The 27,058-nt window shown below is 40.5% G+C and overlaps 1 protein-coding gene across 3 annotated transcripts in view; it reads left to right on the top strand.

Annotated features, from left to right (window-relative positions):
- Positions 1-27,058, top strand: part of SGCZ (sarcoglycan zeta) — a 190,529-nt gene that overhangs the window by 140,137 nt on the left and 23,334 nt on the right. For 2 of the 3 annotated variants that reach the window (XM_060278820.1, XM_060278819.1), the window contains one exon: positions 8,138-8,260. The exons of the other annotated variant lie outside the window; for it this stretch is intronic. In XM_060278820.1, the coding sequence (XP_060134803.1) occupies positions 8,138-8,260 (123 nt within the window). The remainder of the gene's footprint in view (positions 1-8,137; positions 8,261-27,058) is intronic. 3 annotated transcript variants of the gene reach the window in all.

The following is a 27,058-nucleotide window of genomic DNA, read 5'->3' as shown; positions in this document are numbered from 1 at the left end:
GAAGCAATTTCACTGAAGCAAGCTTTGCTTCTGTGGTGCTGTTGCTGAGCCAGCAGCGGAATGAGGCTAACATCTATTGAAGCCTATGAGCAAAATCTAATTGCACTGAATGAGAGTCAGATCAAGATCAAGAACGTATACGGGAGATGCAGCACATACGCTGTGTATTTGGAATTTAATAAGGTGTCTGCAGTGTACATTTAAAGCAATATCACGCCACTTTAAATAGTCATGGTTACCACAATTTCCAGTGTGGTATAGCAATCAATCCATCTTGCCAGGTAATTCTGGGAATCATATTTCTCTGAGGGGAATAAGGGTCTCCCAACATCTATCAGTACCCTTAACAAACTACAGTTCCCAGGGTTTTTTTTGGGGGGGCGTGACTGCTTTATATGTATGTATATATATATATATATAGAGAGAGAGAGAGAGAGAGAGAGAGAGAGAGAGAGAGAGAGAGAGAGAGAGAGAGAGAGAGCGCAGATGGGGCCAAAGTACAAGTGGAATCCAGTTGAGTCATTCAGAAATCTTGTTTGAATTGCCCATTCTGTAGTCATGCCCCTGTTATTATAAGTGCCACATTCCAAATTCATTTTAGTAGGTATCTACAAAAGAAATGCTAGAAAGGAGAACCCGACATTCAAGGACAGATTGGGTTGCATCAATCATAAGGTCATTTTAATGGTTTGCAGATGGTGATGTGAATCTGAGATACATTTTCCCTCTGTTTCCTGTTTATTCTTTCTTAAAAGTGATGGTTCAGTACAGATAATAGTCTCCCCACCCCCATCCAAAGCTGAAACTGGTAGGGCAGAGGCATTATATACCTATTTATCCCACTAGTTTTCCCACATTATATACCTATTTATCCCACTAGTTTTCAGTTTTCATGTTTTGGGGTACCTCTCGAACTCTGTTCTAGAGAGCATTTGGGGGATTGCCACCACTTAGCGCTGCTGACTAAACTTGAGCCAGTGGAGTGTTGCAGCAATAAAAAAAGGCTAAGGCAATTCTGTGTATTGTCAACAGATGTATAGTATCCAGATTGCAAGAAGCAATGGTACCACTCTTTCTGCTTTCGTCAGACGTTACCTAGAGTAATATGACCTGTTCTGAGCACCACAGACCATGTCGGAGGACAAAAGATGTTCATGGGCCTACAGATTATTCTGTGAGGAAGGTTGAAGGAGTTTGGTATGTGTAGCCTGGGGGGGGGAGTGACTATGGAAAGTGCTATGAAATAGAGCCGCCTTAACAGATGTTGCTCCAGAGCGTTGAACCTGAACTCAGTAGGTTCAAACGAAACAGAAGGGATTCAGACTAAACACTAGGAAGACGTTCCTGCCAATGTGAGCTGTTGCCCAGTGGTACACATTGCCTAGAAAAATGGTAGAACATTTGATAAGGTTTTTAAGCAGTTTTTCAGCTATCTATCAAGGATGCTGCAGTAGATGGGTTTACTGCAATGGCAGCAGGTGGACTAGATATCTTTTGAGGTTCTTGTTTTCACTTGTAAGTGATGTGCCCATTGATGAATCAATCTATTGGCCTTAAGATTTTGTAAAGTTTTGTACATATTTTGCATTCTTGTTGCAGATAGGATTTTGGAGTTGTTTTTGTTTTTACATACGCAGTCATAGCTTTGATGGGAAATTTTTTGGATGGTGCTAGTTTGGGGCCTGGTACCCACAAGGCCATGAATTATAAATAGCTGAATAGTGTGACATAAATCTTCACAAAACTTCAGCTGAGAATAAAGTGTAGCTATTCTAAGAAGCAGTCTTTGTTTCCCCTTGTGATCAAAAGCTAATTCCAAATACATCTGAATCCTCTAGTGCCTATACATTTATATTCAATCATAGGGGCTCAACAGAATTTTGATTCAATATTCTAGGGTGCCCCCAATCTACATCTTAAACTGAGGGCCCTTAGCAGTAATTTACGTAGATGTTTCTAACGTGCCAGTGAAATTACTTATATTCAGTTAACGTATTGTGTCCCATGCTTTCATATTTCGAAAAATGGCAAAGCCCACTGGTGGCCAATCATACTTGAAGCTTCATCAATATTAACCCAAAATCATGCATCTTTTTGAAGATATATTTGACATTATAATTTTACAGATTGGGTTTAGGGTTGCGCCAAGGATTACCTCATTATTAAAACACATGCTATCTCTGTGATTCCTCCTGTCCCTGAGAATCAGTACATTTCAAAAGACTTTTTCTAATATCATTGGAATTATTCCTTATTTCATACACAAGCAAACAACAACAACAAAAAACAATCTAAAGGATTATTTAATTAGTGTGGAATTTGCTTTGGCATATGCAAATCTCATTTGTTTTGGCATTATCAAATCTCAGTAATTTACTTACAGCTACCTCCTTTGGTGAGGGAAGCTCATCCGCTTGAACAGCTTTCTATGCTGGAGCTGCAAATCAATACAGAATTGTAGTAAATATCCCAGTGGTGGATGGGTAATGCTTGCATCTACCCAGTAATATAAATCTAAAGAGGCAGCACATTCTTTACATTTACTAAAAAACCAGCAAATCCAGATTCTGACGCTCCTCTTAGCTGCAAGTCCCCCTACCGTCCCCCAAGAATCAGGTTCTCTCAAGTTGCGGCAGCTCTTCGTCTTTCTAAGCCGCTCACTGTCTCTTTAGATGGCTTCAATTATTAGCACTCCTTTCTCTTTATAGTCAAATATATCAGTCTGGATTGGCAAGATCTCTTCTAAGTGATTCATCCCACGAATCACCAGTTTTCCATACCTTAATGTCAGGGTCAATTTAAGTGTGACAGCGGTAGCTGGGTGGAGGTCAGCAAAAACCCCAAACTTGCAGATGTGGATGCCCCATGCGATGGGTCTCATAGTTAAAATAGTCATATCCTGTACACTAGCCTGTGTGCATGCTAGTGCCAGAACTAAATGGTTCAGATGATGTGCTAGTCCTATGAGGGTTGCAGCACTGTTTGCATCGAGGTTATTAATATTGTGCATATGGAAGCAATTTGGATGAATAAAAAGCTGACTCTTCTTTGAAATAAACATGTTCCAGTTCAAAATGATGGTTCAAAAGCTTTCCTTACAGAACTCAAACTCCAATCAACTTAAAACAAATAAAGTTACATTCAGTTAGATACATATTTTTTAATACTGATCCCAATATACAGTAGGTGTGTGTGTGTGTGTGTGTGTGTGTGTGTGTGCACGCGCATGTGTGCATACCCTAAGCTAAAAATCAAAGCTGCCTCTCCTACATGCCACCCTCCACTAGCTTGAAGGTGTTTTCTTGGAGAGAGATTAGCATGTTCATTCTGTTCAGCAGCTTGAAAACAAAGAATCCCTCCATCCCAAAAAGGATGCCTACAGATTAGCATATGCAAAGACTTGTAATAGTGTATCTTTTTGTGGCTGAGCCACAAAGATACTGTCCTACTTAATCATTAATTTGTTAGTTTCTCTTCAGCTCCATTGGAAATTTCCATGCCATGCTTCACAGCATACATAGAGACACAATGCAGAGTTATTTTCCATCTCAATGTACATTAAACAATGCTTAACAGTTGGTGCCCCATCTTTCAGACACTCTCACCAATCAGACCAATTCTCTTGAAAGATGGCAGCATCAAAGAAGAGGCATTTTGCAGATGTATGTATGACAGCAAGCAGAGCTTCTAACAAACTTATACACAACCATAATGTAATCTACAGTATCAATAACAAGATGTATAGTTTCTTATCTACCTAAATATTTACAGCGCTTTCTGGATAAATGGATGTTTTCCCACATGACATTTGTAATCAGTGGCATTCCACCCCTTCAAAGTCAGCTGTTTTCAAATATTTCCAGACAAACGTTCTTAAAACACAACATGTGGCTTGGTGGCTTCATCAATTACAAATTAACCGGTTTTGCTGGCTCATATAGCTGCATGAATTTATTTCAACACTCTCAACACATACCTTGCATATGTGCTGGTGAGCCACAGGCAGTTGCAGCTGATGATGTACACAGTGTACACTCTTAGAACGGCTCTATATGTTTACCATAAAAGACTTTCTTTGGTCCGCCGCTTTGCTGGTACCCACCAGTGATATGGATTGGAAGACAGGTATCTCATAGTTATCACCCAACCCATGAGTCTATTCCCGTACATCAGACCACTGGTCCAACTAAATTAGTTTCGTCTACACTGACTGGCATTGTAGGGATATTTTCCAGCCTGACCTGAAGATGTAAGGAATGATCCTGAGATCTTTTGCATTCAAAGCATGTGCTCTGTCACTGATCTATGGCTGTTCACCGATTCTTTCAGATAAGCTTTTCAACTCTCTTCAGGTAAAGGCCCCTTTTCATATATCATGAGACTAAGTCAGTATTGTGTTCCTATTGCTACTGTCTGAGCCTGATTTGCTCCTATAGTCTGTTTTTTACCACTGTTGAAAGGATGTCCACAGCGCCTTAAACACATCTAGTAGTAGAGCCCAGGTTTTGAATCTATAAGCTCTTAGTATAGCACCTCTAACTGAAAGATAGCAGACAGCAAGCCTGGGAAATATTGCTGTTTGAGACATTGGAGAGGGATTTCCAGCCATGTTTCATATCTGTTATGTCACTATGGTTGATATTATAGTGGGATCATTAATAATATTTGTTGTTTGAACGTGCCATGCTCTGACTGCACTGATCCTCACATTTCACCTTTTTTGTGTCTGTGCACCATTTCTTTAAAAAGCTGTATCCATGTTTGAGAACTGGTTTGGAAAGATCTATGTTGGTTGGCTGTGGGATAAGTAACAAGTCGTTCAGACTGGCAATCGAGATAAGAAGACCTTTGTAAAACTAGGTGGAACCATGTTGACTCCTTGTGTCTCCTAATCCCTGTGAGGTTATTTCCTGCAATACCTTATACGGCCATCATCAGTGATGGCGCTGCAGTGCCACAGAAAGCAGGCCAACAGCTTCTCCATTCTGGCAAGGTGACTCAGTGAGGTGATGAGCCAGGATCCTACTACCAGAACCCCTGGTTCAAGACCCCTGGCACTTTACATTTTATGTTCATGCGTGATTTCAGATTGTACTGTAGAAGCATAGCTGCCAAGTTTTCCCTTTTCTCACGAGGAAGCCTATTCAGCATAAGGGAATTTCCCTTTAAAAAGGGGATAACTTGGCAGCTATGTGTATAAGGCAAGTGGGAGTGCACCATATAGCTTCACATCACCTTTACTATGCAAGCTATCACCACCTGTTTTTGGACTACAATTCCCATCACTCCTGACCCCCTGGTCTTGCTAACTAGTGAGGTTGGAAGTTGTAGTCCAAAAACAGCTGGAAACCCAACTTAGGGAGACTCTACTCCTGAAGCTGGCTCTCAAACTTCTGTGGTGGGGAGCTTCTAGTACTTGAGTGGAGTGGGTACAGGAATTGTGAAGGACAGAGTTCTCTCTCCTTCCCCATCTTCTTTAGAATGCCATGAGTAAACAGAATTCTCAGATATAACTGTATAGTATCTGTTTGCTGTTAGTGTTAAGAGATGCTAACTATAGTGATTGTGAAGTGAGAGATCTGGCATCAAATGAATATCCACGATACCATGTATATTTTTTCTATTGAAGTTCTATCAAAGGGCACTAAGAGATACACACTATTCATGTAAGTGAGAATGTGTTGCTTTTCATCTTCTCATTAGCTCCTTGGGGATATCAATAAGAGATAATTCTACACTGAACAACAACATCATCATCAACAACAACAGAGTGGGATCTACAGAACATAAACTGATTCAATATGCAGATAATAGCCTATCATCAGTCATGGATTTCCACTTCAGAATCGAAAGGGTTGTGGACTTAACATAGAGAGCAGCATATTATATTGGACTATAAAATAAATTATTCTAAATGCCCTTATCCATTACTTTGCTTTCAGCCATGGTTTGCAGTCAGCAAATCTAAATGGAGAAAGAGCTAAGGAATCAATTCAAAAGAAAGCTTGGTAGCATTGTAAAACACTTGCCAAACAATTATAGTGGTTATGTTGAGAAGGTGGAGAACTGTCAGTCTTTAGCTTGATGGAGAAAACGAATGTTCTGCTGGAACTAGCTTCTAAGTATAAGATATAATGAAAAGGTTTAGGCTTAATATTACAAAACTAGAGTTTGGGGAAATGTCCTAAGCTTGCTCCAGTTTGTGGAGCATGAAAGGAAACTTATGCTGATGATCAGCCTACAAGACTTTTATTTGAAGAAATGGCAGTGTTGCTTAATTGCCCCCAATTCAAGGGATCCTGATGGGCAAGATGTCTTGAACCAACCTGCTGGTCTTTACATTCCAAAGGGGACAGCACAGAATAGCTCAGTTGGTTAGAGCATGGTGCTGATAATGCCAGTGTTGCAGGTTCAGTCCCCATATGGGACAGCTGCATATTCAGTTTATGCAGATTATGTACTAGATTGTTCTCATTATGATTCTGTGATCCTCTGCTGTTCCTTAAAAAAGGTGATGGGTGTGCTCCCTCCATCTCACAATTAGCTCAGTTTTTCCAGGTTTTCTCAGAGAACTCTGCCCCCACCCCAATAATTAAGTTCATAATAGTCATGTAACCACCAATCTTCCCTTCTAGTCCAGCCTTCCCAACAATTAGGCTTGTGAAGATACGGTAGCAGCAATAAGGGTGATGCAGAGAGTTTACAGCATTGGTGGAGGACTCATTTTTAAGACCTGGGTGGTCTAGCCCTGATGCTTGCTTGGCCAGGAATTTCTACAGCTTCCAGGGAGCTGGGGAAATGGAGTTTCCAGTGACTCTGTGCTCAAGAGGGGCTCTCGTTAACAGGATCTGTGACAGTGGTAGATTTTTCTCCTTAAGCATTCGCTTGTCAAAATTCCTTCTCCTCCCCACTCCTTCCCCTGGTTATAATCTGAGGGAAAGCGGGAAGAAAGAGTGCTGGCAGAAGGAAAGACTGGTGCTGGGACAAGTGGGGATGGGCCCTTTAAGATCCAGGTATTTTGTAGGAGTTCTTGGCATGGCTCAAAATGAGATTGAGGGTGACACACTCTGCATCCACTCCAGAGTTCAGTATTGGTATATAAAGCTGTGAAAAGAAATTTCACCTTGTGTGCTGTGAGCCTGTCTCTCTTATTTTTCCTTATGCACCTCCTAAGTTTAACAATTGCTTTTTCTTTTAATTCAGGTTTATTTTTTGCATTTTAGTACCTAATTGCTCATTTCTTCTGCTAGTTTACTAAATTTTTGAAGGAATTCAGACTTAAACCAGACATTGCATATTGCTTGAGACTGTTCGCAATAATTTTTTTCTCCTCTGGCATGTCAACAGGTTTGTTTATTTACTGGCCTTCCCTTTTCCATCCTCCAGACCTTCTAATATTGATCATTGCCTCTCCATTTTCTCATTATGTTTAAGAACATTTTAAAGCACCAAGCTGTTTAGAAAATGTTTTCAGTTAGCATTTTGTCTCAGCAAAAAATGATTCAGCCTTCAAACAACTGCGCTGGCTCCCATTTCTTGCTTTTTTTTAGTCTTTATTAAATTGGCTGCTTGAAATGGTCAATGTATGCACCAAACAAGATTAGTATCTGTAATTTACCCAGGTCTGTTCATGAACTTTCCTTAGACCTTTCAGTTATCCACTTCAGAGGTTATTACGACCCTGAGAATATTTAAGGACCTTGACATTTATAATACAAAGTCGAAACAAAAAATAAAATAAAATCCCTTCCAGTAGCACCTTAGAGACCAACTAAGTTTGTCATTGGTATGAGCTTTCGTGTGCATGCACACTTCTTCAGATATACCAATTCAGATATCATTCTTCAGATTCAGATATACTTCTTCATACCAATGACAAACTTAGTTGGTCTCTAAGGTGCTACTGGAAGGAATTTTATTTTATTTTTTGTTTCGACTACGTCAGGCCAACAAACTGTTCAACATGGTGCAAACACCAAAGTATATTTGTGGGTGGGGTTTCAGTAGCATGCAGAGTACTGCATATCATACATTTTCATTGACTTGACTATGTTCTCATTGATCCAGAATGAAATATGTTATTATGCTAATCCACAGGCCCAAAGGAGGACCTCAAAGCTTTGTTTTCTCCCCTTAGGTGCTGATGCTGTAGAAGCCCAGTGTAAGAGATTTGAAGTGAGCTCCAGTGAAGATGGAAGGGTGCTCTTCTCTGCTGATGAAGAAGAGATCGTCATTGGAGCAGACAGACTGAAAGTCACAGGTAGGGAAGGACAGCGGTACTCTTTACACTAGCTTCTTCTTTTTTTAATTTAAAAGTGCTAATGGTATTGATGATGATACGTCCATAAGGTTTGCATAAGCGTACCACAGTTTATTTTAAATGAGGAAGAAGACTTGCTCTGATCATTTATGCACATTTTTCTAATGCATGTTCATATACCAACAGATATACCACACATTGTTCTGAATTAAGGGCGCGGAAATAAAACCTGCAACCAAATATGGTGGTGTGGTGGTTTTTTTGGGGAGGGAGTCCTCTCTAAGGGTTTTTGCTCAATCTTTTTTGCCCTTGTACAAATTTTGTGGTTCCCCAAAACTACTACTACTACTACTAATAATAATAATAATAATAATAATTGTACTCCTCCCATCTGACTGGGTTGCCCCAGCCAATCTGGGCAGCTTCCAACAAATATAAAATCACAATAAAACATCAAACATTAAAAACTTTCCTATACAGTGGTACCTCAGTTTACAAACACAGTTGGTTCCAGAAGTCTGTACTTAACCTGAAGCGTACTTAACCTGAAGCGAACTTTCCCATTGAAAGTAATGGAAAGTGGATTAATCCGTTCCAGACGGGTCTGCGGAGTACTCAACCTGAAGCGAACTTAACCCAAAGTATGAGTGTAATTGGTTCTGGAAGTCCGTACTTAACCTGAAGCGTACTTAACCTGAAGCGAACTTTCCCATTGAAAGTAATGGAAAGTGGATTAATTCATTCCAGATGGTCTGTGGAGTACTTAAACTGAAGCGTACTTAACCTGAAGTGAACTTTCCCATTGAAAGTAATGGAAAGTGGATTAATCTCTTCCAGATGGTCCGTGGAGTACTCAACCTGAAGCGTACTTAACCCGAGGTATGAGTGTAATTGGTTCCGGAAGTCTGTACTTAACGTGAAGCGTACTTAACCTGAAGCGAACTTTCCCATTGAAAGTAATGGAAAGTGGATTAATCCGTTCCAGACAGGTCCGTGGAGTACTTAAACTGAAAATTCTCAAAATGAGGCATACTTAAACCTAGGTATAACCGTACAGGGATACCTCCCTCTCATGTGTGGATGGTTTTGGCTACCTAAGGACCAGCACTCAAGAAATATCCTTATCTTAGACTGCTGTGAGAGGCAAAGGAAAGGAAAGTCTAAGGCAGATATTAAGTTGTTGTGATAGACGTAGTTGCAGACCAGTCAAAGGGCTGAAGGATGAGTAAACTGGAAGCAGGTAGACTTGGTGGATACTGCATAAAGGGAAAAGGGAGGAGCAAAGAAAGGAGTCAGGAATGTTTGAGGAGGAAGAAGCTCAGTGAAACCAAGAAACTGAGGAGTGATAGGCACTGCCTCATGCTAGGGAGTGACATGGTGGGCACCAAAGTACCAAAATGGTGGCCAGCTGGGCCCAAAAACAGAGCCAGGGATAGAGTGGACATAGGCTGCTGCTACCTCATCCTGACTGGGAAGCCAGGAGAGAGAGAGAGAGCAGCAAGATGAGTGGCAACAGATACAGTCCTGAGTAGCAATGTACTTCCATGCAAGGTCCAACTCAGGCCCTTGAAAGTGAGGCTGGCAAAGAGTGGGGGGGGCATTCACCTGGTCTAACCTCACCTTGAGTTTGTTTTTATGTCTGCTTTTAAAAAAATAAAAATAAACATGCAAGTTGTTGAGTTGCATCTACCTTTCTGCCTCTGTTATTTGGGAAACAGAGGGTGGAAGATCCGGATCGCTGAGTTGCCTTGTTCAAGTCCAGACACAGCAATAACGTAGATGGATATTCTCCTGCTGTAGAATTAGACTCTCTACCCACAGTTCTGTTTTATATGCCATCATTAATACGGCATTAATTTATTGTGCTTTTGCCATTTTGAGAGGTTTACTTAGGTAAAGCCACCCCCACCCCCAATAGTCATAAAAGCTGCCATTACCTAGCATGTTAATAGTCGCCTGTACTCAAAATGTCAGCTCTAATTTCTCTGTGACTTAAGGGTACATACTTAAAAGTACTTTATAAAGAGTGCTTCAAGACAGTTCACCTTGAAGTCGAAACCTATTTCTTACTAGAGGACTACTCCATGGATCGGAATACTGAGGAATGGCTTTCCCTCAGTGTGTCAGTTATTATCCAGTGAAAGGCTGCATTTCACTAAAATTTCCAGAAACTATTTTGACTGCATTGGCATGTACTCTGTCAAACCAAAAGTGGTGGTTACATTTAATATTGCCTTAGTTTATGCTTTGTCCCCATGTTCTATTGCAATGTGCCGGAAGCAAGAGGTTGCTGATTCAATCCAGCGTTACAAGCTGACTCTTGTTACTGCAAATTCTATAATTATCAAACAATGCAGATAGCAATGTTTAGCGCACTTTAAAATATTCTGCATTATTATTTGACTTGGAAAAGATGAATCATACAACTAAAATCATGAGACTGATTGTCCAAGATCTATTTGACACATTATGCAGAATGAGGGGCTGACCCACCGCGTTATACCGAAGGTGGGTATCATTTTTTGAATGCTTCCCTATGTAAAAAATAAACAAAAAATAAACCCCTAATATGGTAAACTATAAAATGGGGGAAAGTGCTATGCTATTACTCCTTTGTTGTTCTAGTTTTCTACATGTCAGGAACTCTCTCTTTTTTAACTTTGGAAAAAAGTGATACCCCATCTGCAATTTGAAATGCTGCACCCCAAAATTCTACAATTTGAGTCAAGAGTAATGCATAGAACAACTCTATAATGCGAAGTGATCTCCACACTTCACATTATATTTTCGGGGACAATCATTACCAATTCAGTTACCTTATGATATGAGAGAATACCAGATATTTTTATGGAGTCTGTATTTGCAAACATACAAGTTGAGCAAGGAAGAGTTCTAGTTTTGAAAGTATCACGAATGTTCAAAAGCAAGAGCATGTCCCCAAGCCTGCAGACTGCCAGCCAGCGACAAAAATCTCTCATATGCTTGATTTCAGCTGCATCCTTTTCTTTGTCTCCCTCCTCTCTATGTGCACATTCTCCTATTTGTATGTTTACAGAGGCTTTCATCTGAACACAAAGCTGTACACACAGTTCCCAGGCTAGCACAAAAACATTTTTTAATTTTTTTATTCTTTTTTAATTTTTCACTTTATAACAATACACCAACAAACAATTCACATACACCCCACCCCAATAAACATTCTGTGCATATGCAATGTAAATAATAAACAAGTAGTTTAGAAGTTTTGAGCAAAAAGCACCTCTTCATTGCAGAGCCAACTAGATCTATTCCCCCTCCCCAATAACCATGCACAGGAGTTTGTGCATTCCGTTGCCAATTATTTCCACCACCCCAGAAATAAAGTAGAATCAGATAACAGAAAAATCTGGTATACTTGTCTGCACCAGCGGAACTACTATATCCATATTGGAAATCAAACTTGGCAGATCATCACAGCATCCTTACTTTTTTACTATTCCTGATTTATCAAAGATAATGACCAGTGTGGCTGGTTTTTGAGAATAAAATATTTCCCCTATGTCAGTTGTTCAAAGGAACAGTGAACATTTTTTTGTATTTCCAAAAATACTTCCCCCCCCCAAAGGCCACTAATGCTGATATTTTATAACTTTCTCTTTTAGCATAAGTCTTTAAAATCTAGCATTTGTCTTAGCAGACTAATTGGCGGTTGTCTTGTGACCAGTGAACTACTGCTAATTTTGTCTGTTTGCTAGACTTCAAAAGCCAAAGGAGAATAAATATCTGGTTCTTTTATCTAAAACAAATCTTGAGAGGCAGTCATTTTCAAGATGTTTGCCTTAGCAAGGAAGGAAACGAAACTTGAAAAATACAAGAATAAAGCTAAATATAAAAACTGAAAGAATCCTGCTGGCAGATAAAAATCTCAGTTAGATTGCTAAATATTCTGAAGCTCGGTCTTAAGCAAATAATTGACACAAGCTTTCAAAACAGATGTTTAAAGTTTCATCAAATGAATATAAAACAGCTAAGTTGCAACTGTTATGAAAAATAATAGCCTGTGTGGAGAAAGGTAAAGTTACATACGTGAATGTTGTTCTGCTAAAATAAACTTTTTACCCCCTAAGTAGTTAATTGTATGGGGTGATTGGAAGTTTATTTCTAGCTGGGGCCTGGGAGATATTATGTAGGATATCTTTAGTTTGCCAAGGAACATCTAGGCTGATACAGTTTCTAGGGATTTTGGAGAGGTGACCATGTGGTTTGTAGGATTTTCCATTGTATCAGTTGGCACCAGAGACCAATTACACTGAGGCCTGTATTGTTATCCAAACTTATAACAAATTATCTCATATCAGTCAACGTCTCTCTATGTTGATATGTCAGGGCAAGCTTTTCAGCTTCCCATATAAAACGACCCCTTCCCTCCATGCACTGTTCTGGGGATTCTCCTGACCCCTCCCCAGCCATTTTTTGGGGGAAGCACATGGGAAAAGGGAAATTCTTTTGCAGGCCTCTACTCTCAGGACTCATAATTCAGTCCTCTTTGCTTACTATCACACAAAACCTCTTTTTTGATTGTGGATTGTTGTTTTAAAACCTTTATCCACAAAGACCAGGATAAATAGTTCAAACTTGCTTCACTATTTTTAAAACTGTGCAAATGAATATTTAAACATGTGAAATGTACTTGTCTTGAGTCAGCTTTCTTGGTCTCAAGCAGAGAGAGAGAGAGAGAGAGAGAGAGAGAGAGAGAGAGAGAGAGAGAGAGAGAGAGAGAGAGAGAGAGAGATTTTCCTGCTTTGTTGAATGCTAGAAATCAAACCCAGAATCCTCCATGTGGACAGTATGGGATGGGAGAGAGACTATATCTGCAAACTTCTACGCAAGTATTTTATCCTATGAAATGCAGTTGTGTCGTAATACTTGCCCCATGCTTCATAGTACCAAAACATTCAACATAGATATTTCTGTGATAACAAAGGCACCCAGCAAGAGCGTCACAGTTATGGAACCCATATGTTCAGCATTACACATAAAATATAATTACCGGTACTTTAGAGGGAATTGCACATTGTTGCAAACACTTTGTTAATGCAAGCATTTCTACTTATCCAACAGAATCACCTCCCCCTGCACACTGTTCTGGGGTTTCCCCTTGAGCTAATTTGGGGGGCGCAAATTAGTTAATTGTACTAACAAGACCAGCTGGTTTATTTTGGCCATACATTTTCATTGCATCTAAAGTAGAAATTGAACATGGAGGTTTAACTTTTCGTTACAAGTAAAAAAAAGGGGGGGGCAACATTTCAGTTGTTGTCTTACCACATCTTGACTCACATTTCACTGGGCCCTGCCCACAAGCCATCAGTTATCCATGCCTGGTCGAAACTAAGTACAGTACCTAACATCTTCTTTTACTGTGTTAAGCACTTCAAGGTAAGGTGCTTATTGAATGCGTATCTGAAGGAGGGAAAAGCCTTTGAAAATCTCTTTGTGACACTTGGCACTCCAGTGCCCTGCCATATTTCATCAGTTATATCATGTCACAGGATGTAATATAAGCCGACTGATGCAAACCGTGGGGACTTGCACATGTTTGCTGAAAAATTTAAAAGCAACACAATTTGGGGGTCAAAACTCAAAGGCAACTACAAGGAGAAAGTTATCTCTGTGTTCCTAGCTTGGGGAATATAATGCCTTTTGGCAGTGTTCTAGTTGTACCTCGCAACCATCATTCATTCCTTCGTCACCTCGAGGCTAGATGACATGCGGCTGCCCTTGATGACTACTAGAAAGCTGCCGATGTTGCAGAATACAGCAGTACACTGCCTGAAAAGGGGAGATCACACCAGTACTCCAAGCCTACTTTTTGTCCCCTACAGCATCACAGTTGCTCTGGTTACTTATACCCCCTTAAGGTGCTTGGCCCCGAGTTCCTTAAAAGACTGTGATGGGTCAAAGGTCCAAAAGAAATTCTGAAGTTGATCCAGAGATAGGGATGCAATTCATCTGGTTCACATTTTGACAGTTCCCATACTGTTATGCAGGTATCTTTCAGAATTTGCACTTCTATGAATTTTCCAATTAAGCTCTCCATCACGCAAGCACCAAAAGGGAAAAAAATGGGGGTAGGGGGGTCCACAGTGGGAAAGTATGCACAAAAGTTATTCTATTAATGAACATAATATAGAAATAACATACACAAATGTATATTAAGGGGAATTGCTTGCAAGCATTCCTATTTTAGGCCACGTTGCATACAAAAAGGTGAGGGGAAATGTGTACAGAAATGAGCACAATTTTTTATGTGAACTTTTAAAAATATAAAATCACAAAGTGATATGCAAATAGGGCGATCTGGACTTAAGATGGGGAATAAGTAAGAGAAATTGAAATTGATGTGTCCATCCTTGTTTCTCTCTCTCTCACACACACACACACAACACAACACACACACATTTGTCATTCTTTTATCAAGTTGCATTGAACTAAACTTCATGCACATGTCTCTGTCATATAAGACTTGATCGCAGCTGTGAGGCCTTTGATAATTTTTGTTTTGTAGATGGGAAGCAGCACTACTCCGTCACAAAAAAGGAATAGTGATGAACTGTTCAGATTATGTATTCAGAGAATATATAAAGAGTTATGGTAGAGGTGTTGGAATGAGTGCTAGCAGCAGTCTTTGTACTGGCTTCAGTCAGTCAGTTTATTGTGTTTTACACATATATACACATATAAAATGTTTGTTGTTGTTTAGTCGTTTAGTCGTGTCTGACTCTTCGTGACCCCATGGACCAGAGCACACCAGGCACTCCTGTCTTCCACTGCCTCCCGCAGTTTGGTCAAACTCATGTTGGTAACTCCGAGAACACTGTCCAACCATCTCGTCCTCTGTCGTCCCCTTCTCCTAGTGCCCTCAATCTTTCCCAGCATCAGGGTCTTTTCCAGGGAGTCTTCTCTTCTCATGAGGTGGCCAAAGTATTGGAGCCTCAGCTTCAGGATCTGTCCTTCCAGTGAGCACTCAGGGCTGATTTACTTCAGAATGGACAGGTTTGATCTTCTTGCAGTCCATGGGACTCTCAAGAGTCTCCTCCAGCACCATAATTCAAAAGCTTCAATTCTTCGGCGATCAGCCTTCTTTATGGTCCAACTCTCACTTCCATACATCACTACTGTGAAAACCATAGCTTTAACTATATGGACCTTTGTCGGCAAGGTGATGTCTCTGCTTTGTAAGATGCTGTCTAGGTTTGTCATCACTTTTCTCCCAAGAAGCAGGCGTCTTTTAATTTTGTGATTGCTGTATACACATATTAAAAAAGATAACAATAACAATAGTAATTTGCATTTCTATCTTTAAAGGATACATCATTTCTCATATGCCCTTTAAATTTTGCAGCACAGATCTATAGAGCCTTAACAAGAAATTTAGATATTCAGAAAGATATGTACTTCTCTGCATCAGACAGCAAAAAAACAGGACTTTACCAAGGAATGGCCTTCCCTTCTGTGCTCTTAACAGTGGGTGAATAAAATTGTTTCTAAGTTCATTACAGAAAGGGAGCACATGAATTGCATCTTCTATTGATAATGAGTTGCAGCCACAGACTCTGTCTTTCTTAGAAATTCTTTTATGACGGCCCATCCGATCTGCTAGTGGGAGAACATTTAATCTTGCCTGTGTAAAGGCCACCCTCATTTTGAGATTTGGCAAGTCTACCAGATATCTTGGAAATGAATAAATACAATGGAATAAAGGAAGCACACAATTTATTAGATTGACAGGTCTCCATCCGGCTTCCACTAACAGAACTTGGCCCTAGATCCCATGGTCCGCTTTAAAAAAGTATTTTCTTCTGATGTTCAACTTTTTAATTTGATTATTGGTAGACAATAAGAGATGAGTCTAAAAGGCAAATATTATTGATTGTCACTGGGAACAACCTTTATTGGCTAGAGTCACCAGACAATCAGAAAACAAACAACAGCTTATTTTTGATCTTGGGCCAGTTGCCGGTTGTGTAACAGCCAGTGGCAACTTCCCTCCCAATGAAAACAGCAGCTTCTGAGCAAGGATATGTATTTTCATTGATATCATGGTACACTGCAAAGGATTAAAGAGCATAGCCTTCTGCCCTCACCACATTTTTTATCCTATCTGGGCATCCCAAGTGTCTGCTATTTAAAGTTCAAAAAACAAAACAAAATGGAATGCCAAGCTATATGTTTAACATAGAATGCAGTTTGTCCCTGAGGCATGATGTGAATAAATGAGTCCATGCATTCAGGACTAGCAAAACATAAATACAGAACAGGCTTGCCTATAAATGTTTCACTGGAAATGTTCATTATCTAACAAAGAAAACACGCACATGGAGAAATTGTGTGTGTGTGTGTTGTAGCTGAATAGGCATTTGAACTGTGGCTCTTTTGTAGCCAAGAAAAGTAACTCTGTGATCTTGACAAACCACCATTCAGGCATACAGGAGTCCCAGTTCAGTCACGAATGTTGCACAAATGCTAAAGTTTAAAGCTTGAGTGTCTTAGCTGTACAAGATTCACAGCAACTGTTAAAGATTGCAAGAGTTTTCCTTCTGACCTTAATGTTATTTGCATTGTTCTTTCCCAGATATAATTTAGAAAATTGTTCTGTCTCTAAAGCTTCTCTATGCTTGTCTTTGAATTAGGTTATTATGATTTTTTTTTCCTGTGCTCAAAGGCAAAAGGGTTTTTAGATTCAAGAACTTGTGTCCTTTAAACATTTTTAAAGCTCTGCATCTTCAATTTTTATTTTAAAACTTAACTCATAAAAGAAAGGAGTGGTGCTTCAAAGAATGGTCTCCAGGGAAGGGAAGAGTAAACTTAAACTTTTTTGTTTATTCAGAGTTTCCCTGAGCAACTGAGCCATTCTCAACCTAATCTTTTTAAAAACCCACACAAGAGCATTGCATATGGGGAACCATATGCTCAATAGGCAGAGGATATCTATTTTTATGATGTGTGGTATACGTTTCTGGTATCCACACACTGGAAACCTAAAGGTTGGATTACTGTAACATGCTGTATGTGAGGATGCCCTTGATGATGGTGCACTTAGCTTTGGCTGGTACAGAATAATGTGACTAGGCTCCTGTTACCATGAGCATATAACATCAGTTTTAAAAGGACTGCACTGGGTACCAATATGCTGCCAATGTTTCTGTGTGTTTTCGTGCTCTGGCACTAATCACAGTGTCCCATTGTGCCAGAAGCATTTTCATCATGCTGTCCACAATGTCTGTGGACAAACGCCAGCTCCCTCGGTCTGAAAGTGAGACGAGCACCACACCCCATAGTCGCCTTTGACTGGGCTTAACCATCCAGGGGTCCTTTACCTTTACCTTTTACATATGCTGCCAAGAATGAGTCAAAGTTTTAGTATTGGTACTCAGAGCCCTAAACAGCTAAGTTCGCTTGAGAGAATCCCTGCTCCCCTATAAACCAGCTTGCATATAGCTCTCCTGGTGATGCCATCTGTCCCAGAGGTTCGAATGGTGGTGGCACAAAAGATAATCTTTTCAATGGAGAAAGTTCCAAAGCTCATGATCTTCAGCTTTGGAACTTTCTCCCCTCTGAGATACAAATGTTGCTGAGCTTTTGGAACCAGATAAAGGCCTGTTTCTTCACCCTTTGCTCGAGTGCAAAGCCAGATTGCTTGCTTGCCATTTATCTGCATTGGTTATCCTTCCTTTTTAATGCTGGTTTTGTTTTATGTTGATTTTAGTTTTAGTGGAAATTTTATTAGAGCTCACATAAAACACCAAGGCGGTATACAGCAAAATATGCAAGTACAGTAAAACATAAAAGTAAAGGGACCCCTGACTATTAGGTCCAGTCGTGACCAACTCTGGGGTTGCGGTGCTCATCTCGTGTTTATTGGCCGAGGGAGCCAGCATACAGCTTCCAGGTCATGTGGCCAGCATGACTAAGCCACTTCTGGCAAACCAGAGCAGCACATGGAAACGCAGTTTACCTTCCCACTGTAGCAGTACCTATTTATCTACTTGCACTTTGATGTGCTTTCGAACTGCTAGGTTGGCAGGAGCTGAGACCGAGTAATGGGAGCTCACCCCGTCACAGGGATTTGAACCGCCAACCTTCCGATCGGCAAGCCCTAGGCTCTGTGGTTTAACAGCGCCACCCACATCCACAGTTTACCTTCCCGCTGTAAAACATAAAACACTATAAAAGCAATGGCAACAATGACCATTTCATCTTGAAAAGGTTTAAACATTGGAATACTGTAGGGATGTTGGCCTAAAAAAAGATCTGCTACAGGTACCTGAAAATTAGCAGCAAGAATGCTAAATACCTGAAGCCAGAAGGGGCCCTGTAAAGTCGGAGGCAACTAGCTGTACTCCTTCAGATGATCTCAGGCCTCAGAGAGGCGGTAACATATCCTGGACCCATATTGTTCTGGGCTTTGTATATTAAAGACAGAATAATTTATGCCTTTGTTTTGTCTGTATATTATACAGCAACCTGTTTTGGAATGGTCACAAAAAGCTTTGGATAGCTATGGTCTACTGAAATATGCTCGGAGTCGAGAGTGAATTTCATGCTCTTTATTCAGCTCATAGTCATCAAGGAGAAGAGAAGAATGCCCTTTTCCCAAAACCATCTGCTTATATACATTATTTACACAATGGGCTTTGCGTGATTGGCTACTTCAGGGCTACACCTGTGGGCCAATCAGTTTGTGGATTGACTTCTGCCAGCAGCCTGATTGGCTGCTCCTGCAGGCCAATCAGGTTGCGGATTGACTTCTGCCAGCCGCCTGATTGGCTGCTCCTGCAGGCTAATCAGGTTGCGGATTCACTTCCACCTGGAGTTGGATTGGGTGGCTCCTGCGGACCAATGAGACTGCTGATTCTGGATCCTATTGTTCTATGATTCAGCTCAGTACATAATATTTACATAAATAAACATATCAAGGATGGGCAGTTAGTGGCTCCTTAGATTTTGTTGGACTCCAGCTCCCATCAGCCCTAATCAACACGGTCAGTTGGTTAGGCATGATGGTAATTGTATTCCAGCAACAACTAAAAGTGCCACAGGTTCCAGTGTAAAGCATTGAAGGATCTCAGCAAAGTATACAGACTCTTTTCCCAAGAATGTTGACAGTCTCAGAACTGAGTATTATCCTTCCTTGAAAAGAAGATAGAGAGTTGAGTCATTTGCAGTTGGCACTGCTACCATCTGGCTTGCGCTCTTCAATGCTTTATGCCTATGTGTCAACAGCACATGTTAGCAGCAGCTATTAGAACCAAAACACCATTTCCCCAGGGACATTTGGTTTCAGCAAATAACATAGATGGCCAAATGTTCAGATTCTAGCAATCATGTAAACTAAACTAACATTCTCATCTTATTTCCAAATTTGAAAGGGGCTATTTATTTCTGCTCTCTTGACTCTGGCCACCATTCAAGAGAACCCCTGAACTAAACTGAGGCCACATGCCAAGCAGAGTTGCATAATGATCTCAAGCAAATAGCACCCAGGATCACAATATCCACAAGCAGAGTTCAGATGTGATGCACTGATTCTTGTCTTGACTCCAGAACTATCAGTGGCCTCACAAGCAAGAGCAAGTATTAAACTTTAATATCTCTGTGTCTTTTGAGTTAGCTTGTCACTGCCTATGTAATTCAAACCCATATGTATTAAGGCACCACTGACCTTGAAAGCTATATTTATAGTAGGGTTTTTTATTTTACTTTTAGAAGCATGAAGTCCCCACAAGATTTGGGAGAGGTCTGTAACTCCACATAGCCATTAGTGATGAAAATCCTCAATATGTTGCTGTAAAATTAATAGGGCTATACAAAGCTAGTTAAAGAATATCTCAGGATGAGTTTCAAAGTTCTTCATGGAGGAAAGGGTGTCACATGTGTACCAAAGGAAAAAGAGAGGAAAACCACCAGAACTGAGGTTAGGGTTGCCAGACTCAATAGAGGACAGGACTTCTGTGCCTTTAATTGCCCTGCTCTCTTTTGAGGCTGGAAACCTTAAAGAAAAACCAGCAGACCCTTTGCTTGGAAATTAAACAAAGGGTCTGCTGGTTTCTCTTTAAGATTTCCAGACTCAAAAGAGAGCAGGGCAATTAAAGGCACAGGAGTCCTGTCCTCTATTGAGTCTGGCAACCCTAGCTGAGGTCCAAGCTGCAGGTCCTTGCATTGCCTGGAATCCCACTTTGTGGGGGACTCCCTTGTAAAAATGAGCAGAGCCCCAGTGTGGCCTTGCACAGCTAGGAACTCACAGGCACCCATGGGTGGGGGGGGCAGGTCATTTTCATATCTACTGAGACTGAAGCAAAATTCTTAGGTTAACCCGTTACCAAAGAATCTCAACTACCTGTACAATTGCAGCTTTGCATTTATTTATTTCCCCAATAATATGCAGGCATACAAAGCAGATATAAGATAGGAAACCAGACTTAGTTAAGTACCTTACTAGTAGCAGTGTGAGAAATAGATGTAAAAAGGTTAGATGAGAAATATAACCTCATTTATCAGGAAGATTAAGGAGAGTTTTAATGCACTGAGATAAACAAATCTTCAGGCAGATCACCATACACGCTGCTAGAATTGCATATATCTCGAATGAATTTGCAGAAATAAAAGACATTCCACTTGAGTTTTGTGTGAAACAGACAAGAAAGAAAAATTTGTTAAGAGTTGATGAATATATTGAAACAAATTTAATATTCTTCTGACTTGGGTCTAGCCATGCTTCTTTTGATGTGGAGAAAAATATTATGAATTCAATAGAAGCTAGCACAGCCACACAGTAGACAGAAATAATGAGACACTCCATTATTGTATTATAATAGCCGCACGATTTTAACATGTATAGGAGAACATAAACATACTAGATTTGCTTTTAAGACTGGATAAATGTGCAGGTAATTGGAAGCAATATACAGAGCACCACAATAACAGTTAAAATGGGATGATAAAGTAGAAATATTGTTTGGGTTCATAAAAAGGAAATATGACAGAATAACAAGGAAATGAGGGATATATGTGAATTACAAATTAGGTTAGAAGAATATAAATAAACCATTTAGAAAAAGCTCAGCGATGCAGAAAAAGTAAATGATGATAGATACGGTGCATGTTTGTATGAGAGTATATGGTATATATTTGCCTTCAGTGGCTGACTGGCCATTTGATTGTCAATGGGTGAAGTCTTTTTCACACTTTTCCTGCTCTATAGACAGGTCATAATTCAAGCTTGATCTGTTACAATCAGTGGAAGAAAGGTGGGAAAAAAGAGGGACAATATACACCTGGCTGACTCACTGAATTAAGCAGCATTTGCAATCACAGCATTGCTGAATATGGTTGGGTATGGTCAAAATTCTGATGACAATTGGGTAGATAATTAATGTACTGATTATAATCAGTACATGTGTAGCAAACAGGTGGAGTCCTAAAATCTCAAGTAAATCTAGCAGTCAAGATGCAAGTTGTATATGAGGACAAGTAGCCACTAAATTTGCCTGTGTCAGAATTTCTGGGCAGACATTAAGATTTTGCTTGGGTAAGATATCTTGAGTTATTTCAAGGAACATTTGCAGTTTTGTAAATGCTTGCAAACATTAGGCTTTAGAAGCACAATCAGTGTTGGTATCTTCAATTCTGCTTGCATTCTAAGGTCCAGTTGGCCCAGAGAAGACAGTGCCATATCCACAATTGGTGTATGTCATTGACCCAGCTTCTAAACACATGATTTATCACCCCTTAGTTATTCAACATTTGATACCTTTTGGCTGAATGTGCAGGCTGATAATGTGTTTCGGAATGAAAGTTCTACCTATGGTGTGCCACCTGTGATGGCACATTCACACATGCAAGATTTCACACTTCGTGTCTCCACTCCTTCACATGTTCCCCACTTCACATGTTTGTGGGACCTTTGTAAACAGATCCTTTCTCTCTCTCTTTCTCTCTCTGTGTAACTTGTACCCATGTTTGTTCCATATACAACAAAATGCATAAACAAATGAATCCAAAAGACACAATGTCACCACTCTATGTGCCCAGAATTCCTGAATTTTAACCATGTGAACAGGGCTAAAATTCCAGTTTCACATAGGTAATGGAATTGGTCTACTCAGTCTTATTCCTGATTCTCTTTCAAAACACACACAAGAACTATAATGCCAGAAGTAGTCCTCAGGTACTTCTGACAGTATGACTAAGAAACGGAAGCAGCAAACCCTAGTTTGCCTTACTTTGCATGGGCGTACCCAGCATGGGGCGGGGGGCAGCCGCCCCCCCAGAAGCCCCCCAAAAATGTGGTATTAGGAAGTCAATACAGAAAGCTCTTCCCGTTTTCCAGTGTCTGTGAGCACAAATACTGTTACCGTAGTTCCTTAGATGTCGCTTTGATGAGGCTGTTTGGTTTTATTATCCCGCTAATGCATATGGAGAATGGAAGCTGAGAGCTCAGAGTTTACCTAGGGCTATTAAAGCGTTAATGGCTAAACCGCCCCTTGCCTTGCCTCCGCTTGCCTTGCCTTCGCCCCAGGCTCGTTCTTGCCACGGCGACAAGGCACCACAGCTGGTGGTGGGGCTGGGGGCCCACCAAGTGTCACCTCTGGGGAGGGGTAACACTCGACGCCCCCCAGTCCCACCGCCCGCTGCAGCACCTTGACGTCGCAGCAAGAACAAAGCAGGCGGAGGCAAGGGGCGCTCACGTGGCTGCTTCTCCTTTCATGGGGCTATGGCTTCCTTTTTATTTTTTTGCACGCGGGGTTGCACATGCACCGTGCGTCCTGACACACGCAGTATGCGTCATTATGTCACGATGCATGTGTCAGGATGCACACGCATCGCAGAGCAAAGCCCCGCCCCCAGGGGTGCCCCTGTGTTTACCGCGGCTTGCTCCCCCTAGTTTTCATCCTGGGTATGCCCCTGTTACTTTGTCTCAGGAATTTTTATGACCTAAGGTTATTCATATGTACATCCATTGCAATTATCACTTGATGACTCACAGATCCATCAAGAAGACATTTCCAGGTTTGTACTGGCAACTTCCCTTCTTCTCCACTCACAAGCAGATATAGGTCTAGTAAAGAATTTTAAAGTTACATAATTACACCTCACCCTCGTATCATGCAACCTGAATATTATTTAGACAACTCCTATTCGCTCAGAATGCTTTCACCCACAGACAGCCTAGCCAAAGGGGGCGAAATATAGAAATCATACACACCCAAATTGGTTATTTATTTATTTTGCAGCACTGTGAAGTTCAATTTCCCCCTTGATAGAGGACAATGATGGGTTCTTATTTTTCAGGCGGACATCAGTAAATTCAGTACCTAGGTATTCGAGCATAATAATGGTCTCCTTTTGCCTTGTTTTTAAGCACATAATATATATGTTTTTATTTTTCATGTCTGGATTGTAAATGAGGGCTGTAAAGGTGTGGGCATGACTTGTCAGGAGCCTTGGCTCTCAACTCGGAATATATGGCCACTTAAGGATTAGTTTCTGGGAAAAGAGCTAACTCTTGGATTGAATTAAGTAAAAGAAAAGAGAAAAAGAAAGGCTAGGAACACATTTCAAAGAGTATGTTTCTTGATATAATGTGGTACTAACTCAAAGGTTACATCCAGTGTTTGGGGGATGGATCGAGGAAGTTGGAAATGCCAGACTATTGCATAATAATGTAGTGTCATTCAAAGATTGGGTTGTAAGAAGACATTGTTGTGCATTTCATATATTGCATGTATTCGTCACACACAGCACTGCTTCCATTTGACTACAGGTCATCTTCTGCCAAAATTTACGTTCTTTTTCTCACTGCCGCTGTGCTAAAATCAAGCAACTTGACACAATTTACGTAATTAATTATATAAATCACATTGGCATTATGCTATTCCAACCTATTCACTTCAAAGTGAAGGATATGCAATGCAGATGTGGTGGTGTGGAAAGAAACTAAACCAACAGCATATGTTTGTGGACTAAAATCCACAACAGCCTATTGTTGTATTCACTGGATTGATTTCTGTTCCAGACAGGGGACAAATAAGTGAACACCAGCAATTTCTGCTCCCATTTCCATTGTCACCAGAATTCTCTGGCATCCCTATTATTAATCAATCAATCAATCAATCATTTAAATGTATATACCACCCTTCATCCAAAGATCACAGGGCAGTTTACAGTATAAAAATATAAAATAAAAAACATGACAAAGGCAAACAAAGAGATAAGCCAATAATCCCACCTCCCACAAACACATTGAAAAGACCATAGGTTGTTGAGGGCAAATGGACCTGCTGAGAGGAGAATGGAAGAGAGGGAAAACAAACAGCCATTTCCACCACCAATACACAGTAATCCTTCCTCATGCCTTCTAAATTTCGCTCCTAATTTCAAGATACTTTGAGTTGGATGTTTTCAGTTGACAACTTCTGGCTCAGCTCTAGCAATTGTTCACACCTCACCTATTTTATCACACACACACACACACATTCAGCTGCATCTCTTCCCTCATTTGGATCTAGCAGGTTTGCTTCAATTAGGAATTCTCAGGATTGACACATGCTGCTTTCAATAAATGTAAACCGAAGATGCATCCGCTATTTGTCTTTAACGGGCATCTACTAATTTGGAAATACTATATGCTGCTATGTTAAGGGGTCGATGAATGGAAAATATCAAATTGCTCAATTACTCTGGAAAGCAGCAAAGGCAATATATATATATATATATATATATATATATATATATATATATGGTTGAGAAATAATGACATTGTAAAAGAGTATTGTAAAGATAATTGGGTAGTGAGCAATTTTGAAACAGGTACATATTTGAGATAGGCTTGGCAGACTTTTAGGAACAAGACTCATAAATCATAGAATTGTAGAGTTGGAAGGGACCATGCGGGTCATCTAGTCCAACCCCCACAATGCAATAATCTCAACTGGATCATACATAACAGATAGCCATCCAACCTCTGCTTTAAAACCTCTAAGGAAGGAAAGTCCACAACCTCCTAGAAGAGTCTATTCCATTGTCAACAGCTCTTACTGTCAGAAAGTTCTTCCTGATGTTTAGTCAGAATCTCCTTTCTTGGAACTTGAATCCACTGGTTCAGGTCCTAGCCTCCAGATCAGGAGAAACTAAGCCTGGTCCATAATCCATGTAACAGCCCTTTAGATACTTAAAGATGGCCATCATATCGCCTCTCAGTCTCCTCTTTACCAGGCAAAACATACCCAGTTTATAAAGCTTGGTTTGCAAACCTTTGATCATTTTGGTTGCTCTTCTCTGCAAGCATTCCAGCTTTGCAATATCCTTGAATTGTGGTGCCCGGAACTAGACACAGTACTCCAGGTGTGGCCTGACCAAGGCGGAATAGAGCGGTACTATTACTAAGACCCCTAGATCATTTTCACACATAGTACTGGCAAGCCAGGTGTCCCCCATCTTGTGCAGCTGATTCTTCCTTCCTAAGTGTAGTACACCTGTTCCTATTGAAATTCATTTTGTTAGTTTTGGTCCAGTTCTCCAATCTGTTAAGGTCATATTGTATCCCAATTCTGTCTTCAGAGGCACTGGCTACCCCTCCCAGTTTGGTGTCATTTGCAAATAGGATAAGCATGCACACGAAATCTCATACCAATGACAAACTTAGTTGGTTTCTAAGGTGCTACTGGAAGGATTTTTTTTTAATTTTGTTTCAACTACGGCAGACCAACACCTGTAACTTTGCTTACCAGATATTGCAACAGGTATGTAGTTTAGTAAGACCAACTTGATCCACCTGCCAAACAGTACAATTGTGGACCCAATAATAGTGTATTATAAGTGATAAGGACGTTTGGGAAAAGAGCTTTGATTTTTGTTGGTGGGCATTTTAAATGTGGAACCATAATTTGATTCAAGATGATTTGGTGAAGGTGCTTCAGTTTCACTTGATGCCAAATGTCTGCACTAATTTTTCAGAAGTTAGCAGTGATATCCAAACTACAGAAAAAGCATTAAGATTGTTGCTTTTTAACAGTCATTTGGTGATGGTCAGCAGTAACTGATGCCGATTTCAAGGGAGCCATAATTTATTCCATTGCTTTTATTTTAACTTAGCTTGGTTTCTCTTTGGGTGTTATATAATATTTTAAGCCTACTCTAGCTCATTAGAAGTATTAAACAGAGGGCATCAAAAGGCACAGGGGATAATCAGGACAAGGTGACAACAGAGAAGGGAGATTAAATATAACAGCAAAGGATATGACTAATTGAGTGCCTGTATGAACAGACTAGGATCAAGGGAAAATACAGCTGTGAGTTTGGCTGGCTCGATCTCTGTAAATCTGGGATCTGACAGAAGCATGTTAATGCTTCTTAAGGACCAGGGATGGCCCCTTCAATAGGCAATTCTCTCCTGCAGTGCTAGAGAGTGGGGTGTATAGGGTCTCAGACCTGTGCTCTGCAGGATGCATATGTAAAATAGCAGCTAGCAGCTTTGAATGGGCAATGATAGAACAGAGAGATCTGAGTGCTTCTAGGTGGAATTAGCTGGACTGGAGCGTACAGTTTTGTAGGCCCACATAAATAGTTATCTGGGAATCTGTTTGCCTTCTGCAGGAGTGCCTGTTTGCCTCCACCTTTGTCCTTTGCTCTGCTTGTACATTTGTTAAATAAAGCAAGTAGTCCAAATACACCATGAAGTCTCCAGTGCTCTCTCAACCTAAGGAAACAAATGCTGCAATCCTTCTCCTGGAACTTGGCCACAGATTCCAGAGTGAG

Source organism: Zootoca vivipara, chromosome 9 (genome assembly GCF_963506605.1).
Source record: "Zootoca vivipara chromosome 9, rZooViv1.1, whole genome shotgun sequence".
Lineage (NCBI taxonomy): Eukaryota > Metazoa > Chordata > Lepidosauria > Squamata > Lacertidae > Zootoca > Zootoca vivipara.
Note: the sequence above shows the minus strand (reverse complement) of the source record. Positions and strands in the feature narration are given on the sequence as shown.